We start from the raw sequence: 23,659 nt of genomic DNA, 5'->3' as shown, positions 1-23,659 counted from the left end.
CAAACATGATGATGTCGTCCGCATACAGCAGAGCGTGTATGCGTTGAGTGGCGATCTTCGGAGGCGTACATAACCCTTGTTGTAGTTGAGATGGAAGGTCGCTTAAGTATAAAGAAAATAAAATTGGAGCTAAAAGACACCCTTGTTTAAGGCCATTAAATGTGCGTATTATCTTAGACAAGCCCTTGTCGCTCCCCATTTGCACTCGGCACCATGTGTTACTGTGGAGATTCACAATTACTTGTAATAGTGGTTCAGGGATTCCCATCCTCCTTAGTTTATTCCACAGGGTCGGCCTATCCACTCGATCGAAGGCGGTGGAATAATCGATGAATGCTGCATATATGGGTTGTGATTTTCCTACTACATATTTATCTAAGATTGTCTGAAAAATTGCTATATTGTCTGTAACTGAGTGATTGGGTCGAAATCCAGCCTGAAACATGGGTATTAGACCCAACGAAAATGCCCACGTTTTTAGTCTGTCCAGTACTTCTGCTGCAAAGATTTTCCCGGCAGCGTCCATTAGCGCTATTTGTCTATAATTTCCTGCTGTGTTTCTGTTTCCTTTTTTGTATATGGGAATAATTGTGCTTCCCTGCCAGGACTTCGGTATTTTGCCAGAGTCAAAGATGTAGTTAAACAGAGGCGAGAGCATCAAGCTCCACTCCTTAGGATCGGCTTGGTAGACCTTAATGGGGATCTGGTCAGGGCCAGACGCACCCGTACTTCTTGCCTTTCTAATATTCATGGCAATGGAAACTGCCGAAGTCTTGATGACTTTAGTATCTTCACTTTCCATCTCGTTATCAACAGCCTCCCTTACCATAATAGTTGAATTAGATTTGTATAAGTCGCTCAGGTAAATATCCCAATCCTCCTCTGATACAGGGATTGCTTCCAGCTTCTTTTTAGATCCTGTCATTTTAGCAATCAGAGACCAGTATTTGCGCTGATTACATTGTTTGGCTGCTAATTGGATATCAACCCAGTTGGAGTCCTGTACCTGTTTTTTCTGTTTGATTTTCTCTCTTCGTATTTGATTCTTTAGTTTGTTAATTTCCACTTTATTTGCCATAGAATAATTCAGATACTGGGCTCGGATTAGTCTATTTAGCTTTTTTACAGTTGGTTGATTCCAATTTTTGTTCTTGTTGGTGTTTTTACTTTTCACGTGTCTATCCTGTTGTGATTTGTTTTGAAGCGCGTTTTTAAGTTTGTAGACTATATTTTCAAAGTTCTTTATAAGGTCATCTGAATGGATGGTAGTCAACAATTGGGTATGGGCGATTAAAGCTTTTAAATAGTCCAAGTTTTCTGAGGACCAATAAATCCGACGCTGGGCTGTATTTACTTCAGTTATGGTTTTGTTAAATATTGGCTGGTTGATAAAGGTGGTGGGTGCCGTCCACAGGGTTGTTAAATGTAAAAGAGCGTGATCGCTTTCTTCCGTGAAATGGATTGAGAGTTGAGTGATTTGTTCCTTTTCATCCTTCCCACAGACGAAGTAATCAAGAGTAGAAGAAGTTCCATTTCCCTGTCTAGTATGTGATGCTGGTTTGTCTCCTTTAGTATTACCATTTAGAATTATCCCATTTATGCTGGGGAGGAGTGATAATAGCGATCTTCCTCTCTTATCTGATTGTGCTCCCTTAGGGAGTTGTGGGAGGGACGTTTCGAAAGATTCCTCTTTAAAGAGTTTAGCCCATTTCTCAATTTCACTATTTGAGATTTTGCCGTTCAAATCACCCATTATAATGTATGGCATGAAGAGGCGATCATCAAGTATGTGGATAACAATTTCCATTAGGTGATCAAATAAGGTATCATATTTATTACTGGGAGGAGCATAGATGTTAAAAAGCAGTATTTTATTCTTTGTGGCTGATGATTGAGTTTTAAATGACACCTTAATACATTGCAAATTATCTGAGTTTGTATCAATGATTTCTTGCGACCAAGAGTTTTCCTCGCGTAGTAAAATTGCCAGACCTCCCTTTGCATGGCCCTTTTTAGATTTGTTTGCGGGAATTTCGTAGACATAGTATCCTTTTTGAAAAAAGGGTTCGGTAGACCATGTTTCCTGTAAAGCAAGAACATCCGGATGATTTTTTGTTGCTTCTTTCATTTTTTTAGCAGTTTTCCCGGCCAAATTCCATGTAGTTATCGTCAAACCTTTGCTTAACTAAATGTTGTTGAAATTTATCTGTTTTTTTTACAGTTTAAAGTCTCCGATAACCATGCCCAAGATTTTATTGATTTCCCAGCGTCGCTTCGTTCTGACTCACGGGACCATACTGTCCTTTCACCATGGGTTACTTGAATTTTTAGTGTATCTTTTCCCATAACATTTGGTGCAGAGTCTCCCCATTTGGTATTGAAATTATCATTTCTTTGGTCAAATAGTCCAGTTGTTCCGTTATTTTGGATACTTCTTCTAGGTTCAGATATTAATATTACATCATAGCCGTTCTTATGTAGGATTTCCTTCTCACTAATTATTATTCCTGGGAGTACTGGAGACAGAAAAGTAACTTGTGCTAGTTTGTCATTGTCTTTGTTTGGAAAAAACACCAGGTCTATTTCATTACTTGTTAGAGATTGTAGGGATGGTATTTGTTGTAGGAGATTAATTATTCTGCCTCGATTGAATGGCATATTGTCTGTGGGAAAAAGTTCTTCGATTATTACATGCTTTGAAGGTGTTCCTTCCCACGGCTGGGATTTGATATCGTATAATTCTTTTGTGACATTAATCTTTGGTCCCATTGTTTTTGTTATTGGGGCCGGACGATATTCTTCTGCTTTAGGATTCAAAGTTTTCACCATCGGTGTTGTTTGTGTGACTGAAGGTTCCACCGGATTGTTGAAGAAAGTAGGTTTTTGGAATTTAAGCTTACGCCCTTTTTTCTTTTGAATTCTTCTTAAAGGCTTTCTTCTCTTTTTCTTACCCCTGGCTTCTTCCTGATCGTTAGTTCTTAGGGTCTTCCCCGTTTGGTTTGGTTCCTGTTCGGTGAGAACTCTAGTTATCTCCTCTTTATTATCACATACTATTGAATCTAAGTTAGTATGATTAACATTTTTTGAAAAAATGGGGTACTGTTTAATTGTATTTTTGGAAGCATTTTTGAGTTCTTCTCTGAATAGTCTCTTAAGAGAGTAGGTGATAGGAGATTTTTTCTTTTTTCTTATTTCCTTGGTTTTTAGCTTTATTATTGCTACATCAGTAGTTTGTGAACTTGTTTCTCGTTTTTTTGGAGACGAAGTTCCGTTTTTTTGGTCGTCTTCCAAATGTGGCATTTTATCTGTTTCATGTTTTTTTGACAGTACATTAGTTAGGTCTTTTTTTCTTTTTTCCTCCACTAGGAATTTAAGGATACCTATTTGAACATCAAGAGTGTCATCTGAATTCGCTAGAATTTGACCAAGATGGGTAAGGACCGATTCCAGAATTTCCTGCAGGGAAAAGAGAGCTTTTGACAGGGGAGAAACAGAGTTTGCAGAAGTTGAGTTTGGAAAGAAAGGATCATTAAAGGTCGCGTGATTGGAATGATGATGGGGTGATTTTTCAGGAGAACTGGCAAGAGGCTGTTTTTGGCTTAGAGGTATTTCCGATTTTTCGTTGTCTGTTTTCATGGTGTTACTTGCGGGATCCTCTAGACAGAATCGAAATTTGCCTAGCTTACGTAACGGTAAGTTTCAATTCTATTAAGGACACGGAGGCGAGGATTATGCTATATCTTCCTTCGCTTTATTAACATAAAGTCTCCACAGCAGCTTAGGAAAAGATATAATAAGAACAAAAAATGCTTTAAACATAAAGCATTGACGTAATGTTCGACAAATCAAACAACAACTCCCAAGAGTCTCTTTGCATAACAATAGTCCATAGTCCTTTCACACTGTCCATCATCACTATATAACCAGACTTCTCATCATCTTCCTCCTCTTTCTTCGCGCAGATCACGCTTGAGCCTCATTGGTCCTGTTTAGCACCGTCGTTGCCTGTCAAAAAAGGAACAGCATCAGCGAGGTGGCTCAGGAATGCGACAACAAGGCGAGGAGCAGTCAGTGATTAACACAGTACTGACAATGTAAAGGAAAACGCTTTACTTACTGCCATACGGGTGGGTAGAGACACCACTGTGACCTGGGTGGGATAATCCTCGCCTCCGTGTCCTTAATAGAATTGAAACTTACCGTTACGTAAGCTAGGCAAATTTCGATTCTATGTCAGGACCGGAGGCTTCAGATTATGCTAGTTTAAAGCTTACTTACCACCAACTGAGCCAAATCAACCACCGGCTTAAAATAAAACCTCTTGAAGGTGGAATCCGAGGACCAATCCGCTGCCCGCATTAGGTCCTCCAGACGAGCACCCACCGAGAATGCCTTAGAGGCCATGGCCCCCCTGGCGGAGTGTGCTCCAAAGAGAGAAGTATTGATGCCCGCTTCTTGCATGACCCATCGCACCCACCGAGCAATAGTGGGGGAGGAGACAGCTTTGTGTGGCTTCCGCAGGGCAATCAACAACTGACGCTCGCCCGGAGGGCGCAGATCCAAGGTCAGGTCCTCATATGCTTTGAGGCATTGCACGACACACAACTTCGGAGTGTCAGTAAAAGCTGGATAAGAAATGGAACGCGACGACGTCTTAGTACGCCGGCTCACGGTAAAAGTAACCCCATCCGGGGAAAAAATGCGTGCAGAGACATCCAGCGCGCGCACGTCAGAGACGCGTCTACAAGAAACCAAACATAACAACATGGCTAACTTCGCCGACAGCTCTTTAAGAGACAGATAGGAATTGGCCGGCCACGACAGGAACAAATTCAGAACCAAATTGACGTCCCAAAGGACGGAGTACCTGGGTTCCGGCGGCAGCGCGAGGCGAATAGCTCGCAGAAGCCGGCACACAAAAGGATGTTCCCCTACCGGATGGCCATCGATGTTATCATGGCCGGCAGAAATCGCCGATCGAATAGCATTGATCGTCCTATACGCTAGACCCTTGTCGGCCAAATGCGCTAGGAAATTCAGCACGGGAACGAGGCCTGCGACCATGGGATCCAGGTCCCTTCGTAAACACCAACGCATCCACTTAAGCCAAGCGGATCTGTAACGCTTCGTCGTACTATCGGCCCATGCTTTGGAGAGCAAGTGCTCAGCCGACCCGAAAGGCCCGGGAGCGCCCAGCGTCTCCTGAGAGCCTCCACGCCACGAGGCGGAGAGAGTTCTGCATGACGAGAGGGTGAGGTTCCTGATCCGGGTTCGTCAGGAGCAGAGGAAACCGGGGGAGTAGGATTGGAAAATCCCAAGAAAGTTCCAGAAGAACCGGAAACCATACTTGAGACCTCCACAGCGGTGTAACCCACACCAGTTCCGCACCCTGGCGGCGTATTTGAGCCGCCGTTCGCATGATCATGGAGAACGGGGGAAACGCAAATGGCAGTTCCCGACTCCAATCCTGCAAGAACGCGTCCGTGGCATCCGCCAGAGGGTCCGGCCTCCAGCTGTAAAACCGCGGCAGCTGGTGGTCGAGACGGGACGCAAAGAGGTCCACCGAGAAGGGGACCCTAGAGGGAGTGCAGCCACCGGAAGACTTCCGGATCCAGTTTCCACTGGCTGGCGTCCCTGAGATGTCGAGAGTGCCAATCCGCTACCTGATTGCACTGGCCTGGCAGATACTCCGCCATCACCGCAATGTGACGAGACAGGCAATAATCCCAGAAGTCCTTCGCCAAGTCCGCCAAGGCGCGGGAACGAGGACCTCCTAGATGGTTCACATAACGAACCGCTGAAATATTGTCCATCCGTAGCAGGACACAAGCCTTGACCGAATCTTTGGTCCAACAGCGAACTGTGAAGGAGCCCGCAAGGAGCTCCAAACAGTTGATATGCAATTGTTGTTCTTCTGACGACCAGGCGCCGCCGGTGGAAAAATCCCCGCACCGGGCGCCCCAGCCCGACCTGCTGGCGTCGGACTCTATGATCAGGTCCGGAGCCGAACCGAAGATCGCCCGACCATTCCATGCCTCCATGTGAGACAGCCACCATGACATCTCCTCCTTCACCTCGTCCGTGAGGGGAACCCACTGATCGTAACTCATCCCACGGCGCAGATGTTGCGCCTTCAAGCGCTGAAGAGCCCTGTAGTGCAGCGGGCCTGGGAAAATCGCCTGGATGGAGGACGAGAGAAGGCCCACCACCTTGGCGATATGACGCAGTGACGTACGATCCTTTGCGATCGTCTGCCGAAGCAGGTGTCGTATCTTCGCGACCTTCCGACCCGGCAGGCTCAAGACCGCCTGCACCGAGTCCACCACGAAGCCCAAAAAGGTGATCTGCTGAGTGGGAACCAAAACCGACTTGGAGCCGTTGATGACGAACCCTAGTCTCTGAAGCAGGCCGACAGCTTGACGCAGCTGGCCCGCCAGCACCTCCGGGCACTGCCCCATGAGGAGGACGTCGTCCAAGTATACTAGCATCCGAACCCCCTGACTTCTGAGAAACTCCACCACCGGGTGGAGGACCTTCGTGAAGCACCACGGGGCCGAAGAAAGACCGAACGGCAGGGCGGTGAATTCGAACACCTTGTCGTCCCACAGGAATTGTAGGAAGCGACGATGAGGGGGGTGGATGGGAACGACCAAGTAGGCGTCCTTGAGATCCAGTCTCACCATCCAATCCCGAGGGAGGAGCACGTCTCGAAGGAGGTGGATCCCCTCCATCTTGAAGTGACGGTAGACCAACCACCCATTGAACTCTTTGAGATTGATCACAGGCCTCTTGCCCCCATCCGTCTTGTCTACTAGGAAGACGTTGATGAGGAACCCATGTGGGTGGCGCGTTGTTAGACGGATGGCTCCCTTGCGCAGCAAGTCCGAGACCTCTCCGTCTATCAAACGCGCGTCGGATCCTGAAAAAACCATCGGGCCCGGGGGCCTCGCCTGAGTTGGCTGGTCGTAAAACTCGATATGGAAACCTCTTACAGTTTGCAAAACCCAAGCATCGGCAGTGAGCAACTCCCACTCCCCGTAAAAGCTTGCCAGCCGCCCCCCAATCGGAACCTGATCCAAGCAAAGCACACTTACCGGGGGCATTTCCCTGTCCGGAGTTCTTCTTGAACCCTCTGCCACCGAAACGTTGTCCCCTGGTGGGGTAGAAGTTGGTGTAGTTGGCCGAGGTCTGGTATTGACCTCTTCCGGAGCCTTGTCCCTTGTTGTTGGTCTGCTGACCACGGCCGATCGCGCGGCCCCTACCGCGACCGGCCCCTCCAGAGAAACGCTGGTGGAACACCCTCTTGATGCTAGACTGGGCCTTGTCCAGCGACGTGAACGTATTCACAAACTTGCCCAGCTCGCGGATGAAAGGCTCGCCGAAGAGGCCACCCTGGGCCACAGCACCCGCCTCCGACGAGGCCAGGTCCCCCAGCTTTGGATCCAGCTTGATCAGGAGCGAACGCCGCCTCTCAGTGGACAGGGCACAGTTGGCATTGCCCAGGAACACGATCACCCTCTGGGCCCAATTCGAGAGCACCTCCGGTGATATGGCGGTGCCATTCGCTCGAGCCTCCTCCGCCATGTCGAGGATCTTCGTGGCGGGCCCGACAGCATCCAACAATTTGTCCTGGCAGGCCCGCCAGGACCGGTCAATCCCTTTCCTGGGGTCCTTCATAAACTTCGCCAAGAAGGTGGCCATCTTGGGGTCCAATTCCGGCGTCATGGCCACTTTCCCTTCCAAAGTCGGCCGAGGGCACTCCCCACGTAGGCAACCCCTCGCCTCCTTTTCTAGGGGCTTGCGCAGTCTGCCCGCAACAAACTTCGCCACCGTCTCCCCCGGAGCCCAGGCCGCGGATCGGGGGTGGACAATCTCGTCCGGGTCCAGCATGCCCGACTCATCCCGGGGCATCTCCTTGGCCGAAGGCGCCGGGAGCCAAGAGCGGGTCGACTCCCCGTCGTCATCCGTGTCCGGAGAGTCGTAGATCGGGGAGGCGGGCGCCGTAGTCACGTCGCCCGAAGTACTAGGGTCCACCAAGGGTGCAGGGGGCACCGCCGTCGCTTTAGCCAGGAAGGCGTCACGAAGACGCTCGAAAGCGCCCCTGTCCACGCCTTGGGCCTCCGATGAGGGCCCCTCCTTACAAGGCCTCTTCGGGGCGGGCGGCAACCCGCCGGACGTCCCCGGGAGTTCGGGGGACGGAGGTACATGCGCCGCTGCCAGCTTCGCGCACTCTTCCACGATGCGGGCGGAAAGGCGGTCTTCCATGGGCCCTACCACCTCCGTCACGCAGCGATAGATGGAATTGTCCACCGCCTGATAAAACTCGTCATCCTGCAGATAGGGGCAGGGTTCTTCTTCGTATTCTCCTTCATCTCGGAACCAAGGGCAAATGCGGGCACCCAAGAGGGCGGCAACCGAGAAAGTTCTCGAATGTGGGCAGGCCAAGAGGCTGCGATCACGTTTTGGGCCAACTGACGTGGCAGGTGGGCTGCATCAACCCCCAAGCGCGCAGACCCTCCTCGCCGGGACCGGGTCCACGTACCCCTCAAGCGCGCTAGGCCACACTCGGGTAAAGGTGCACAAAGGCCACCCGAAGGTGATTCACGCAGTCAGAGCCGCTATACAGACCCCAGCGGGCGTCAAAGTGGGTAAATACAGACCCGGGTCACCAGGTGTCAGAGGGGTACGCGAGGGCTGGCCCCTGCGCAAGCAGACTCCACGGCGCGGCTCCTGGCACTGCGGAGGCGCGCCGAAGGGTCGGCGAGACGACAGGCCGCCCCCTTGCGGTCTATGTACACACCGCACACAAGTGGGAATAAAGTCGCGTAGGAACGAAGAACGTTCCCGCAACTGGGGACTCTGTAAGGGAATAAACCATGCAATGAGTCCCCCAAATGATCGTACACAAGACAATCAATCACAATGAAAAAAGGAAAAATATAGGAAAGCACTTATCTGGCTGCGGGAGCAGCGAAGAAAGAGGAGGAAGATGATGAGAAGTCCGGTTATATAGTGATGATGGACAGTGTGAAAGGACTATGGACTATTGTTATGCAAAGAGACTCTTGGGAGTTGTTGTTTGATTTGTCGAACATTACGTCAATGCTTTATGTTTAAAGCATTTTTTGTTCTTATTATATCTTTTCCTAAGCTGCTGTGGAGACTTTATGTTAATAAAGCGAAGGAAGATATAGCATAATCTGAAGCCTCCGGTCCTGACATAGAATTGGTTCTCCAGAAGTTTTATAGGGGTTAAGGATTTTATTTGGGACATTTCATGGACCGATTTTTGATGATCCTCGGCTAGAGAGATCTTTATTTGGTTACTCTCGGGAGTTATGAAACTTTGGTTGTGATTACTCTGGTGGGAGGAAAATAGCGACTGATGTTCGGCTTTAGTTTCCATAAGATCGAACATATTTTCTACTTCAGAGGTATTGATAGACAAATGTTTTTTCGCGGGTAGAGTGGAGAAATATTTATTTATAGCTGGTGTACAGGATAATTGTCCCGGTTTCTGTGCCTTGTCAGATGATTTTCTGACCGCTTCCTCAGTGCCCATGCGCCTCATGTATATTGTGCGTGATCGTAACTTTTTTAATGCCATTAAGGAGACCAACGGGTCTGCTGAAGGTTTATGAGGTTGCTATTGTTTCGACAAAGGCTTATAGGTTTGACTTATGTATCAGGTTTAGGGCCTATTGGGAAAAAAAGGAATGTTTTATACGTAACTGAGAATGGATAATGTAGTGATCCCGGTTCCTGGACCTTGATCAACTCCTAGATGGGTTAGTTGTTAATATGCGCGTCTCACCTTGGATGTTTGCGAATAATTCCTGTTACTTATGAAGTACAGAGCAGACAGGGAAAATGAAAATGGGGTGGCCCGTCCCATCCCCGGTCGTCCCCGGACGGCCACAGACGGCCCGCCCTTTGCCGGGGCTTCGCCCCGTGCACCGACCCGCGCGCGTCCCGCGGTGCGCGTCACAGGGTTTGTTTAAATAGTGATTAGTGGTGTAGGGGCGTGGCAATGGGAGGGGGCGCGGCTCACTCGGGAAGAGGAACCAGCTACGGGTGTTGGCTGCTGGTCCTCGCAGTCCCGGGGCCGGCGCCTCTCCCTCCTCTGCGGCCACTCGTCACACGCAGCCCTTCCTCAAGTCCAGCAATGAAATTGGCAAAGGTTAAGCTACTCCTGTAGCGAGGCAGCAAACAAACCGCACAGAGAGCTTCTCAGTAGCGAGCGGCCCCCGCGAAGCTGGGGCCGCGAGAAGTTATGCGATCTTGGCTGGGGGCGTGGCACTGGGAGGGGGCGCGGCTCACTCGGGAAGAGGAACCAGCTACAGGTGTTGGCTGCTGGTCCTCGCAGTCCCGGGGCCGGCGCCTCTCCCTCCTCTGCGGCCACTCGTCACACGCAGCCCTTCCTCAAGTCCAGCAATGAAATTGGCAAAGGTTAAGCTACTCCTGTAGCGAGGCAGCAAACAAACAGCACAGAGAGCTTCTCAGTAGCGAGCGGCTCCCGCGAAGCGGGGGCCGCGAGAAGTTATGCGATCTTGGCTGGGGGCGTGGCACTAGGAGGGGGCGCAGCTCACTCGGGAAGAGGAACCAGCTACAGGTGTTGGCTGCTGGTCCTCGCAGTCCCGGGGCCGGCGCCTCTCCCTCCTCTGCGGCCACTCGTCACACGCAGCCCTTCCTCAAGTCCAGCAATGAAATTGGCAAAGGTTAAGCTACTCCTGTAGCGAGGCAGCAAACAAACAGCACAGAGAGCTTCTCAGTAGCGAGCGGCTCCCGCGAAGCGGGGGCCGCGAGAAGTTATGCGATCTTGGCTGGGGGCGTGGCACTGGGAGGGGGCGCGGCTCACTCGGGAAGAGGAACCAGCTACAGGTGTTGGCTGCTGGTCCTCGCAGACCCAGGGGCCGGCGCCTCTCCCTCCTCTGCGGCCACTCGTCACACGCAGCCCTTCCTCAAGTCCAGCAATGAAATTGGCAAAGGTTAAGCTACTCCTGTAGCGAGGCAGCAAACAAACAGCACAGAGAGCTTCTCAGTAGCGAGCGGCTCCCGCGAAGCGGGGGCCGCGAGAAGTTATGCGATCTTGGCTGGGGGCGTGGCACTGGGAGGGGGCGCGGCTCACTCGGGAAGAGGAACCAGCTACAGGTGTTGGCTGCTGGTCCTCGCAGTCCCGGGGCCGGCGCCTCTCCCTCCTCTGCGGCCACCGTCACACGCAGCCCATCCTCAAGTCCAGCAATGAAATTGGCAAAGGTTAAGCTACTCCTGTAGCGAGGCAGCAAACAAACGGCACAGAGAGCTTCTCAGTAGAGAGTCAGGGTGGAGTAAGAGAGGACTAAGGAAGCATGGGTCTTGAGGGGAGAGAGTGACCAATCTGATGGTTGGAGTCCATAAAAGAGAAGCAAGTTATGTACGCGATTAAAGCATGGGCCAGCATGGTAGAGGGAATTTGGTTTTAATAAAAGGAGGAGCGGTTTGCAGCAAACAGTTACTGGTACGGAGTGATCTGAATATTAATTTGAAGCCTGAATAGAAAGAGGGAGGGGCGGGAGATCTGCTTAGGGAACACGAGTCTTCTCCCTATCTTTCTTTATGGGTATGCAGTTTGCGGTTTTACACCAACCGATGAGTATCCTGAATGGGACAAACGATGTACAGAAACTCTACACCTCTAGTTTTACCAATATGTTCTATGTGCACCGAAACTACCAAAGCGCAGGTTAGAACTGGGGTGGGTTTCTTTATAACGTAATCTTCATGTTTATATTTTGGTGCCATGTCTATAAAATACACCCAAAAGCCCGTAACTACCTGCCACCGAAAGACCAAATAGTTAAACTCTCCAAAAAGTCCATCAACTATCTGACATCCAGCCAATTCATGTTGATCCTCACATTATCCTTCCATAGGAAACCATAATAAGGGTTCCTCATATATTTATTACAGGCTAAACAGAAGCAGCACACAAGGCGCTGGAATCGGCAGCTGCAGAAATATATTATCGTGCATGAAGCCCGACTCCTAACAATCACTGGGCAGAAATGTTAGTCCTAAAACAGTTTGAATCTCACCAAATGCCAATTTAGTGACCACATGCTAGAAATAGACTGACGCTAATCAATGAGGATGGAATCAACCTATGTGACCATCTGAAGTAGGGACTGAGCTACTTTTCTTCCATAGTGTCCATCTTGAAAAGGCATTCAGGGTTCTTACTTCGACACAATATGCAAAAAAATTATAATTGTTTGGAATCTGAGACAAATGCCGGAGAGACTAGTATTTAATGTATTTCACATTTTTACTTTGGAAGCAATTCTCGTGCTGAATTCCTTTACATGAGGGGGAGAGGTCTGATTGAGAAGAAGTATTCTGAGGAAAATAGGAAGCAAAGGTTTCTGAATAGTGACGGGGAGTGGAGGTAACTGAAGAGAACATGGGAGAGGTGATGTTCAGCAGTCCTTCTCTGCATTTAACTATTTCCCTGCTACAGATCATCGATGCTGAGCAGCGCTCCACCAAGCACTGGGAGCTGACGGCCGAAGGGAAGGAAATTGCTGATGAAGGGAGTCATGAAGTTCGTGTATTTCAGAGTATTCCTGCAGAGGGCATGGCTCAGAGTGAACTGATGGTAAGGAATGGAGACGTTGCATCCATGAGCTTCTTTCTCTATTAAGTGGTAGCCAGCCCCTCCTCACTCTGTCCTGAATACATTTAACCCTTCCTTTCTCTTAGGTGCCCACCTCCTCACTATTTAACATGCCTTCTCTCCTCTTAGAAGCCTTCCTTTTTCTAGAAAACTATTCACTGCCAACCCATTTCATTTTAGCGTGGATTTTGACAGTGTAGCTATCAAATATAACTATAGCCTCTTGTGTATCTCATACTTCAATTTCTTCTGCTCGCCAACCCTTTTGATCCCTCCTCCTACACCTTTGCTTTTCTGCTGTGCCTCCTACTCATTTCCCCCCACCCTTCTCATTAATGCACCCTGGGCTTGCCTAGAATCCAAAGGCTATTTGTTTTGAAGTTTTCCTTACCTTCACCATGGCCACTTTTTGTTTCTATGTCACATAACGTTTTGAATAGATTTACAAAAGGGGGTGGTGATGAACAGAGTGTCTGAATTGAGCAGACCACTCTTACCCAGTCCAAAGATCAGGGCTTGATCCATCACCGTTATTTATCTCACTGCCCCATCCCAGCTCAGAACCTGGCTATTTCTACCTCCCCTACCTCCCAGTTCGGCCATCTTAGTTTGTCTATCCTGGGGAGACCATCATGGACTAGTCATTCCTACCATCGACCTAAAGACCTAAGGCCTCTTAGACTCTCAGACTACTTCTGTACAATTACACAGCTGGACGTTTCTTACGCCGGATTTAGATAGTCTGCTTTTCACAGTGATATTTATTATTATTCCTGATTGTAGCCAACACACCCCACTTTTGTATCCTGCACGCATCACTTTCTGCATCGACTGCTACCCATATACTATTGCCTCGTACAGTAGCACTATATTCTATATTCTATAACCCTAACTGTATTTTGCACATCCCACTTTACTTTCACCGGTAATGCACCGCTTACTACCTCATATATTCTTTCTTTCCTTTGCTGCTCGCTAATGCCACTTGCTGTGTCAGTTAATCTCTGTCATTTTATCTGTGTGTGTATTTTCTCAGCTATATTTTTCATATTTTCATATGCTATGTCATTTAATCTCTGTCATTTTATCTGTGTGTGAATTTTCTTCTCAGTTCTACTTTTCTTATTTTCATATTTTATGCCTCATACATTTCTCGCTGCTGCGCACTAATGTCACTTGTTGGTTCTCATAATTATGTGTGCAATGGTATTCTGTCACTGACTCCTGTACCTTACATATTTTAGATTTAGACTACTCACTGCTGTCACCTAGATTATATTTGTTATGGTTTGCACAGTGTTATATTCTAGTATTTTATACCTTACATATTTTTGACTACTCACTAGTGACGCCTAGATTATATATGTTATGGTTTGCACAGTGTTATATTCTAGTATTTTGTACCTTACATATTTTTGACTACTCACTAGTGTCACCTAGATTAGATACTTTTATGGTTTGCACAGTGTTAACTGCTAGTATTTTTGTCAGTATTATATTGATACTTGTTCTGCACTTGGTTAAAAATGTACTGTCGAATACCCCGCACAGATTTGGCACCGATTACTACCTCAAATACCCTGGCAGTTCACTAATGTCAGTTAATCTTTATGTACCGATCACTACCTCAAATACTGTGCCAGCTCACTAGTGTCACTTCCCACTATATCACTACTATTGTCTGCCATTGTATACTTTGTATACTGCGTATAGCATTATTGTGCACTCACTAGTGTCACTTCAGGCCCACGCAACTGTTTGGGACAGTGCGCCCTTCCCCCCTTCACTACACCATCCTAGTCCGTCCTCCCATCATGGAACCCGTCGGCAAACACACATATAGAATCAACTACCCACCCTCACTCACTAAAAAAGCCGCTAAACGCTTTAAACACAACTTCCTGAGGTCCCACCCTGAAACGCCTTGTGCAGACACCTACTTCTCACCAGTCAATGGTTCACTGAACATTGATATTATCTTCCACACCACTCGCAGAGCCCAATGGAGAAACACGTTCCGCACCTTACTCACCGTCTCCACCTCCAGGAATTTCGCGCATGGCCAAAAACTCACCATCACTCCATCCCAACTCTTCCCGGGCAGAACAACCATCACTATTTACAATAACGGGATTATCCTAATTCAATCCACAGACAAGAACCTGGAACTACTAGACAACCTGTTCCCCACGTTCAAACAATACCTCGCCAGTCATCAGCCCCCCACTCTTAGCACCCGCAGGCACATCACCCCTGAATCCAGAGCCCCCAATCACAACCCTCCTAACCTAGCTCAACCCCAAAACGGCACGCACCTTCCCTCCACCCCCGGCACTCTAGACACTCACCCACCTAATGTAGCTACCTCTCACTCCACACGTACAGACATAGATCCCTCACCCACACATTCTAACGGCACACCCTCCCCCCCCTATAACCTCACCTGGCCAGCCTCTCATACCTCACCCATTCCTGTCACCCCTGACACCACAGCCTCAAACCACATTCATTCTAACCTAGCCCAGCCCCAAAACGACTTGCACCTCTCCTTTACGCCTGACACCCAAGTCACTCATTCACCTACCGTAACTACCTCACTCCCGGCGAGCACAGACACAGTTCAATCCCCCGCATACACCAACTTCCCCACCCCTTCCCCTCACACACCAGCCCTCATCCCCTTCCCCACCCTGGACACCACAGCTCCCACCCAAAACGACATGCACCACCCATTTACTCACGGTACCTTTGTCACTCACCCACCTACCGTAGCTACCTCACATCCCTCAAGCACAGACATAGATCTCGCCCCCGCTTACAACAACTACCCCACCCCTTCCCCCCACACACCAGCCCCCATCCTCGTTCCTCTCATCCTCATTCCTCACACCCCTGATACCACAGCTCCCACCCGCAACCAGTCTAACCTCGATCAACATCGAACTGACATACACAAATGCTATCCCCACCCTTTATCCCCCCCCATTCTCAGCCCCCACCCCCACCCATTAACCAATCACACAGAACACACCACCTCCATCAACTCTACTCCGCCCTTTCAAAAAAGTACCATCTACAATCCCACTACGCCCCCCAGTCTCACCCCCCACTACCCAACCTCCACCCCCCCCACTACTAATAAATGCCCATCCTCCACCCTACACTCCACGCCTACCACCAATACTCTCATCCACACTACCAACCTTTCCCCTTTGTCACCCACGACCGAGCCTTCCATCCCCACCTCCAACACATTTCCCACAGGGGATCACATTACGGCCTCTCTCCTCCAGCTCAAAGAAGACATGGACATCATCAAACAACAACTACTCTGTCTATCACGCTCCAGTCACCCCTCACCCAACACCCTCCACCAGATCAAACAGGACGTCCACATCATCAAACAAATACTCAGCACACATCCCAGACACCACGCACGCGCCTCCTCCATCATCTCCGCTCCCAACTGGTCGTCCATCCGGGCGGCGAACTCTCGCACTCGACCACCACTGCACTGGACCTCAATCCCTGTTCACAATCGTGAAAACCGCCCCCATCGCTCCTGCAACCCTCTCTCGGACCTAGACACACTCACCCTCCTCCGCTCCTATGACCCAACCCCCCATAGCAACACACCCGACACTCTCACTGCCATTCCCACGATTCAATCTAATCCCCTTAGACCCCCCACGTTGAACAACAGAATCGCTATCCATAGTAACCTGAGTAAAGTCCCCCTCGCTCTAGAACACCCTTCCACCCTCGACACACCCCGTCTCAAATGCACTCTCCTCAACTGCAGATCAGCCGTTAGACACTCCGCCGCTATCGCCGATCTCATCCTAAAATGGGATCTTGACTTAATCATCATGACTGAAACATGGTTAACAGAATCTTCTACACCTATAATGGACATTCTGGTCCCCCCCAACTACCACATCACTAGACTTGACAGGTCTGGCAATAAAAAAGGTGGCGGAATCGCATGTATATACAGGAGCAACCTCTCTGTCTTGAAAGTAACTTCCCCTTCCCTACCCTCCCCAACTTCCTGTGAATATATCTGCCTCGATATTCACAGTGAGGACAAACCGATCTGCACTCTGCATGGCATTTACCACCCACCCGGTGACAACCTTACCTTCTCCCAACAAATCATGGACATGATCTCAGCCAACTCCGGGCGACAACTCACACAAATATACCTTGGTGACTTCAACCTCCACTGGAACGATCATAATGATGCGGTGGTAAAAGGTCTGAAGAACTTCCTTAACGCCCTTGACCTCACTCAAATTTGCAACGTTCCAACACACAAGAAAGGCTCTATCCTCGACCTCATCATCTCCAAAGAGGCCACTATCAAACTCGAATCAATCCATCCCTGTGATTGGTCGGACCATCATACCATCACATTCTTCATCAATGAAAAAGTTAAATTTAATCCCGTTCAACCCGCCAGGCCCAAAGTCTGGAAAAGAGACATGAAAAAACTAATCTCAAACTCTCTGCCCCCCAAAAGCTGCAACTTACTACTTCCTCCTGCTGGCGTTAAAGATGTCCAATCCTTGACTGATCACTATCTTAACACTATGACCTCAATAATTAATGAAGTCGCACCCCTGCAACTAAAAAAAGCCACCACAAAAATGTCCAATCCCTGGTACGACGGGAGTCTCAATGACGATAGACGCGCCATGCGAATGGCAGAGCGCACCTGGAGATCAGCTCCCTCCGCTTTGAACCTAAAACACCTGAAGAAAAGGAGAAACGCCTACTTCAGGAAAATAAAACGATCAAAATCAGACTTCTTCAGCCGTCAGCTTGACCAAGCCAAAAATCGTCCGAGAAAGCTGTTTGAGCTTATCCGAACACAATCCAAAGAACAACCCCAACATCTCAACACTGTGTGCGAAGCTCCCTCCTGTGAGGACTTCGCCTCCTTCTTTATCCAAAAAACTGACAACATAAAGAATGACCTCCTCATAGACGCAAGCCTCTATCCCAAACCCCACCGCATAGCACCCACGACACCAAAAAACAATGCCACCTGGTCAACCTTTCTCACCTACACGGAGGAAGAAATTGGCAAACTGCTCAGCACTCTGAAACCATCCAATCACCTCACGGACCCCCTTCCTGCCAACGCTGTCAAAGTCCTTACCCCGTCGCTCCTTCCACTCTGGACCAAAATCATTAACAGCTCACTTCAACAAGGGATCATTCCCGACTCCCTCAAAGTTGGTCAAGTCACACCTTTGCTAAAGAAACCTACAGCTGACCCCTCTGACCTAAACAACTACCGTCCCATTACCAACATTCCGACTCTTGCCAAACTACTGGAAAAATGCGCACAAACACAATTAACTAAACACATTACTCAGTTTGATCTCCTCAACTCTCACCAATCAGGCTTCCGAGCAAATCACAGTACTGAAACTGCAATGACTCACATAATCGATGACGCCCTCCAAATCCTAGATCATAACGATACTTGCCTCCTCATCCTCCTTGATCTCTCCTCTGCATTCGACACTGTCAAACATGAGAGCTTAATCGATCTACTAAACACGAGAATGGGCCTATCTGGAACTGTGCTCAAATGGTTCACGTCCTTTTTGCATAACAGGTCGCAGAAATTCAAGAGCAACAACTTGATGTCTGCACCAAGACCTGTATCGCTAGGCGTACCACAAGGATCCTCCCTATCCCCAACCTTGTTCAACCTAGTTATGGAACCTCTCACCACCTTGTTGCAAGAATCCAATGTACACTTCCACATGTATGCTGACGACACTCAAATCTATCTCAAACTACAATCACCCAAAGACATCACGCTCTTGAACTCAACGATCAGAAGCACCCAATCGTGGTTGGCCGCCAATCATCTGAAACTCAATGCCCTTAAAACAGAGTTCCTTCTGATCCCACCACCCGCGAAGAGCGCTACCGCACAAATGTGGCTTAAAGACCTAACGGCACTCAATGTCCAACCCACCATCGTGGACTCAGCGAAATCTTTGGGCATAACACTTGACACCAATCTCAGCATGCAGGAACACATCAACAAAGCAACTAAGGGAGCGAACTACCAAATCAACACCCTTAGGAAACTTAAACCTTTCCTTCCAACCAAGGACTTCCAAACTGCGGTACAATCGCTAGTCATACCTCGAATAGAATACGGCAGCACCGCCCTCTGCGGTCTCCCCCGAGCCACTACGGCACCCATCAGAGCCTCTCTAAACGCCGCAGCGAGACTTATCACTGGATCAAAAAAACACTCACACATTTCCCCTGACTTCAAATCCCTGAATTGGCTGCCGTTTGAAGCCAGAATACACCTGAAAATCGCTTGTCTGACGCACAAGGCTGTCCACCTGAGCTCACCTACATACCTTGCTCAGAAGCTGACGATTTCAGGAGGTTCCAGAAACACTAGAGGTACAAATAATCTTTTGCTAAAGCCTAAAAGATTCCGCAAGGAAAAAACCTATAAACGCTCCTTCTCAGGAATGGCTCCCAGGATTTGGAACTCGCTCCCCCCTGAAACCAGGCTCATCACCTCTACTATACTTTTCAAGAAAGAAGTAAAAGCGATCCTCATGGCTAAATACACTTGAACCACTACTGGAGATAAACTACAAAGACTTGATACTCATCTGTACTACTTGTCGAACACTCTGTATTGTTATTTCGTTTCTGAAATTACCTATTGATTGTTTTATGTTATCACCTCAATGTACCTTTAACATGACTGATGTATCTGCGTATACATGCTCCCCCTTCTGTAAAGCGCTCTGATATCTGCGAAGATCTTGTTCGCGCTATATAAAACTTTCAAAATAAATAAATAAATAAATAAATATGCAAATCAGTCTGTCCCTGGCCCAGTGCATCATGGGAACAGGGCAGACTAAACTACCAAGCCAATTCTTTACCAGAAAGGAGACAAACTACCGGGGACCGGTTTCTGGCATTTCAGCCTCTTCGGCCCGGCTTGCTTGAATCCTGATGGAGCAGTGAGAAAGGGACTCATGTCTGAGTATACCCTGCCACACCTATAGTGGCCAAAATCGATTTACAAAAGGGGGTGGTGATGAACAGAGTGTCTGAATTGAGCAGACCACTCTTACCCAGTCCAAAGATCAGGGCTTGATCCATCACCGTTATTTATCTCACTGCCCCATCCCAGCTCAGAACCTGGCTATATGCAAATCAGTCTGTCCCTGGCCCAGTGCATCATGGGAACAGGGCAGACTAAACTACCAAGCCAATTCTTTACCAGAAAGGAGACAAACTACCGGGGACCGGTTTCTGGCATTTCAGCCTCTTCGGCCCGGCTTGCTTGAATCCTGATGGAGCAGTGAGAAAGGGACTCATGTCTGAGTATACCCTGCCACACCTATAGTGGCCAAAATCGATTTACAAAAGGGGGTGGTGATGAACAGAGTGTCTGAATTACCCTAAGCGTGGAAGGGTATTCTCAGATGTGAGACCCTTGCTCATTGCACCATCAGGATTCAAGCAAACCGGGCCGAAGACGGCTGTAATGCCAGAAACCGGTCCCCGGGAGCTTGTTTCCTTCCCAGTGTAAGAATTGGCTTCTGTAGTTTGGTTTGTCCTGTTCCCATCATGCACTGGGACAGGAACAGACTAATTTGCATACAGCCAGGTTCTGAAACTGGGATGGTGCAGTGAGCTAAAAAACGGTGTTGGATCTAGCCCTGATCTTTTGACTGGGTGAGAGCTTTCTGCTTAATTCAGAGACTCTGTCCCTCACCACCCCTTTTTGTAAATATTTTTGTCCACCCCAAGCGTGGAAGGGTATTCTCAGATGTGAGACCCTTGCTCATTGCACCATCAGGATTCAAGCAAACCGGGCCGAAGACGGCTGTAATGCCAGAAACCGGTCCCCGGGAGCTTGTTTCCTTCCCAGTGTAAGAATTGGCTTCTGTAGTTTGGTTTGTCCTGTTCCCATCATGCACTGGGACAGGAACAGACTAATTTGCATACAGCCAGGTTCTGAAACTGGGATGGTGCAGTGAGCTAAAAAACGGTGTTGGATCTAGCCCTGATCTTTTGACTGGGTGAGAGCTTTCTGCTTAATTCAGAGACTCTGTCCCTCACCACCCCTTTTTGTAAATATTTTTGTCCACCCTAAGCGTGGAAGGGTATTCTCAGATGTGAGACCCTTGCTCATTGCACCATCAGGATTCAAGCAAACCGGGCCGAAGACGGCTGTAATGCCAGAAACCGGTCCCCGGGAGCTTGTTTCCTTCCCAGTGTAAGAATTGGCTTCTGTAGTTTGGTTTGTCCTTTTCCCATCATGCACTGGGACAGGAACAGACTAATTTGCATACAGCCAGGTTCTGAAACTGGGATGGTGCAGTGAGCTAAAAAACGGTGTTGGATCTAGCCCTGATCTTTTGACTGGGTGAGAGCTTTCTGCTTAATTCAGAGACTCTGTCCCTCACCACCCCTTTTTGTAAATATTTTTGTCCACCCTAAGCGTGGAAGGGTATTCTCAGATGTGAGACCCTTGCTCATTGCACCATCAGGATTCAAGCAAACCGGGCCGAAGACGGCTGTAATGCCAGAAACCGGTCCCCGGGAGCTTGTTTCCTTCCCAGTGTAAGAATTGGCTTCTGTAGTTTGGTTTGTCCTGTTCCCATCATGCACTGGGACAGGAACAGACTAATTTGCATACAGCCAGGTTCTGAAACTGGGATGGTGCAGTGAGCTAAAAAACGGTGTTGGATCTAGCCCTGATCTTTTGACTGGGTGAGAGCTTTCTGCTTAATTCAGAGACTCTGTCCCTCACCACCCCTTTTTGTAAATATTTTTGTCCACCCTAAGCGTGGAAGGGTATTCTCAGATGTGAGACCCTTGCTCATTGCACCATCAGGATTCAAGCAAACCGGGCCGAAGACGGCTGTAATGCCAGAAACCGGTCCCCGGGAGCTTGTTTCCTTCCCAGTGTAAGAATTGGCTTCTGTAGTTTGGTTTGTCCTGTTCCCATCATGCACTGGGACAGGAACAGACTAATTTGCATACAGCCAGGTTCTGAAACTGGGATGGTGCAGTGAGCTAAAAAACGGTGTTGGATCTAGCCCTGATCTTTTGACTGGGTGAGAGCTTTCTGCTTAATTCAGAGACTCTGTCCCTCACCACCCCTTTTTGTAAATACATAACGTTTTGAAGGCACAGGCTTCTTTCCAATAGCATTTACTTAATTTTCATTGCAAGATATTAAAGAAGGACATTAATAAAGGCTCTCTTGCCATCTGATCTTTTTTGATTTAGAAACAAACATAGGACTTTATTGAAGTCAATGGAGCTTTCAATATAGGCAGCCATTGGTTTCTTACATTTGTCTGGCTTTAATATCCTTACTCTGAATGGTTTGGCACACTTGTCTTAGACCAAAAGACTTTGAGGGTACTAGTTAAATATTATCATACACATCATTGTGTTTGTCCCTGACTCTTCTTACACTGGACAACTTGTAAAATAAGATCTTAAGAGATTCCAATAATTAGGCTACTCGGAGGCACACGCTAAGGAAGGTCCACTTACTGACTTTCCTCTCGGAGCCGCAGCAGAGCACAACCACTTATTTTTTCATTCACCTAACTAGGGCTTATGAGTACTCTGTATTAAACCAAGGCCACATACATTTTCATATTCTAAATTGTAGTTTGCATTTCCAGAGTTAGACTCAAACACAGGAAAGTGCTTATCATTATCTGATATGGAGTAATTTTAAAGGGGAACATAACTCTCCTTTGAGCCCAACTTGGAAAAGTCTAAAATCTTTCATATATTATAGTTGAAAATTAGATAGCGCAGCCCTACCGAAATGCAGATAATGCTTTCCCGATCTCTATAAAGAATGTCTCAACATATATGTCAGTGCTAATTTAATTGCTAATTTAATATATGCACTATAAAAAAAATGCAAAAAAACAGCCACAATTGATGGACGGAATGCTGAACAATGTCAAATAATCACCCCCAGTCAAAGATCTGGGCCTAAATCCATCACTTCCTTTGCTCACCATGCACCACCAGTTTGGACCCAGTTATTGTGAGCAAAAATCGAAGGATTAAATTCAGATCTGTGACTTTGAGTGAATGTTCGACAATGTACAGAATTCCATCCATAATTTTTTTTGGGTGTTGCTATAGTCGCCCTGAGTGGGAAGGGTATTTCCAGACGTTGGTCCCATGCTCACTGGGCTTCTGTATTCAAGCTAGCCTGCTTGATGAGGAGTGATACCCCGAGACTGGTCTCAGGATGCATGTTTCTGTTCCAGGGAGGACTTGGCCTGGCAGTTCAGGCTGGACTTGTCCCAGGAGGAACAGGTTCAAGAATGATTTGTATATGGCTATGTCCTAACTCTGATGACATAGTGAGCAAAAGAACAATGGATTTAACCCAGATCTGTGACTGGGGGTGAATGTCTGACATTGTTCGGCATTCCGTCCATTTTTTGTGTGTTGCTACTATAAAAACAAAAGCAGTGTGAGGCTAGGGTCTTACCTGGGAAAACTGCCTCATGATTAGGTGTTAGTCATGCCACATTGTTCTAGATTTTCCTCCCTCTATCTGAAGTTGCGCAGGGAGTTATGTTGGTCTCCTGTGTTAGGTTTGCACGGATGGGAAATGCAACAAAGCAGCACTAAGGAAGTTAGTATTTTTATGAAAAATTATATACTCAATTGCAAGGCTAAATGACGTAGCACAGACTGTTACCCTGAAAAGAAATCCCGGAAGACTACAACAGCAGAGAAAAGGAGCTTCAGTCAAGATGAGAACTTTTGGCGAAGATTAGCGTAATATATTCAGCTGGCTCCTACACTTATTTTCTGGAAAGGTGGTGGTGTAATTGCTAGTCACTGTCTTGATGATGCACTTAATCTGATAAAATAAATGGGACCATTGAGAAAACCTCTTTTTTGTTGTGAAGCTTTGGTAAAAACTGAAGATTTGCTGCAGAATAA

General features: G+C 48.0%; 1 protein-coding gene across 1 annotated transcript in view; it reads left to right on the top strand.

Annotated features, from left to right (window-relative positions):
• The window catches only part of FARSA (phenylalanyl-tRNA synthetase subunit alpha), a 97,239-nt gene that overhangs the window by 13,278 nt on the left and 60,302 nt on the right, over positions 1-23,659 (top strand). The window contains exon 2 of the mRNA XM_086962212.1: positions 12,497-12,634. Within this exon, the coding sequence (XP_086818338.1) occupies positions 12,497-12,634 (138 nt within the window). The remainder of the gene's footprint in view (positions 1-12,496; positions 12,635-23,659) is intronic.

This window comes from Lissotriton vulgaris, chromosome 1_1 (genome assembly GCF_964263255.1).
Source record: "Lissotriton vulgaris chromosome 1_1, aLisVul1.2, whole genome shotgun sequence".
In the NCBI taxonomy this organism is placed as follows: Eukaryota; Metazoa; Chordata; class Amphibia; order Caudata; family Salamandridae; genus Lissotriton; species Lissotriton vulgaris.
This window is presented reverse-complemented; position numbering and strand designations above follow the sequence as displayed.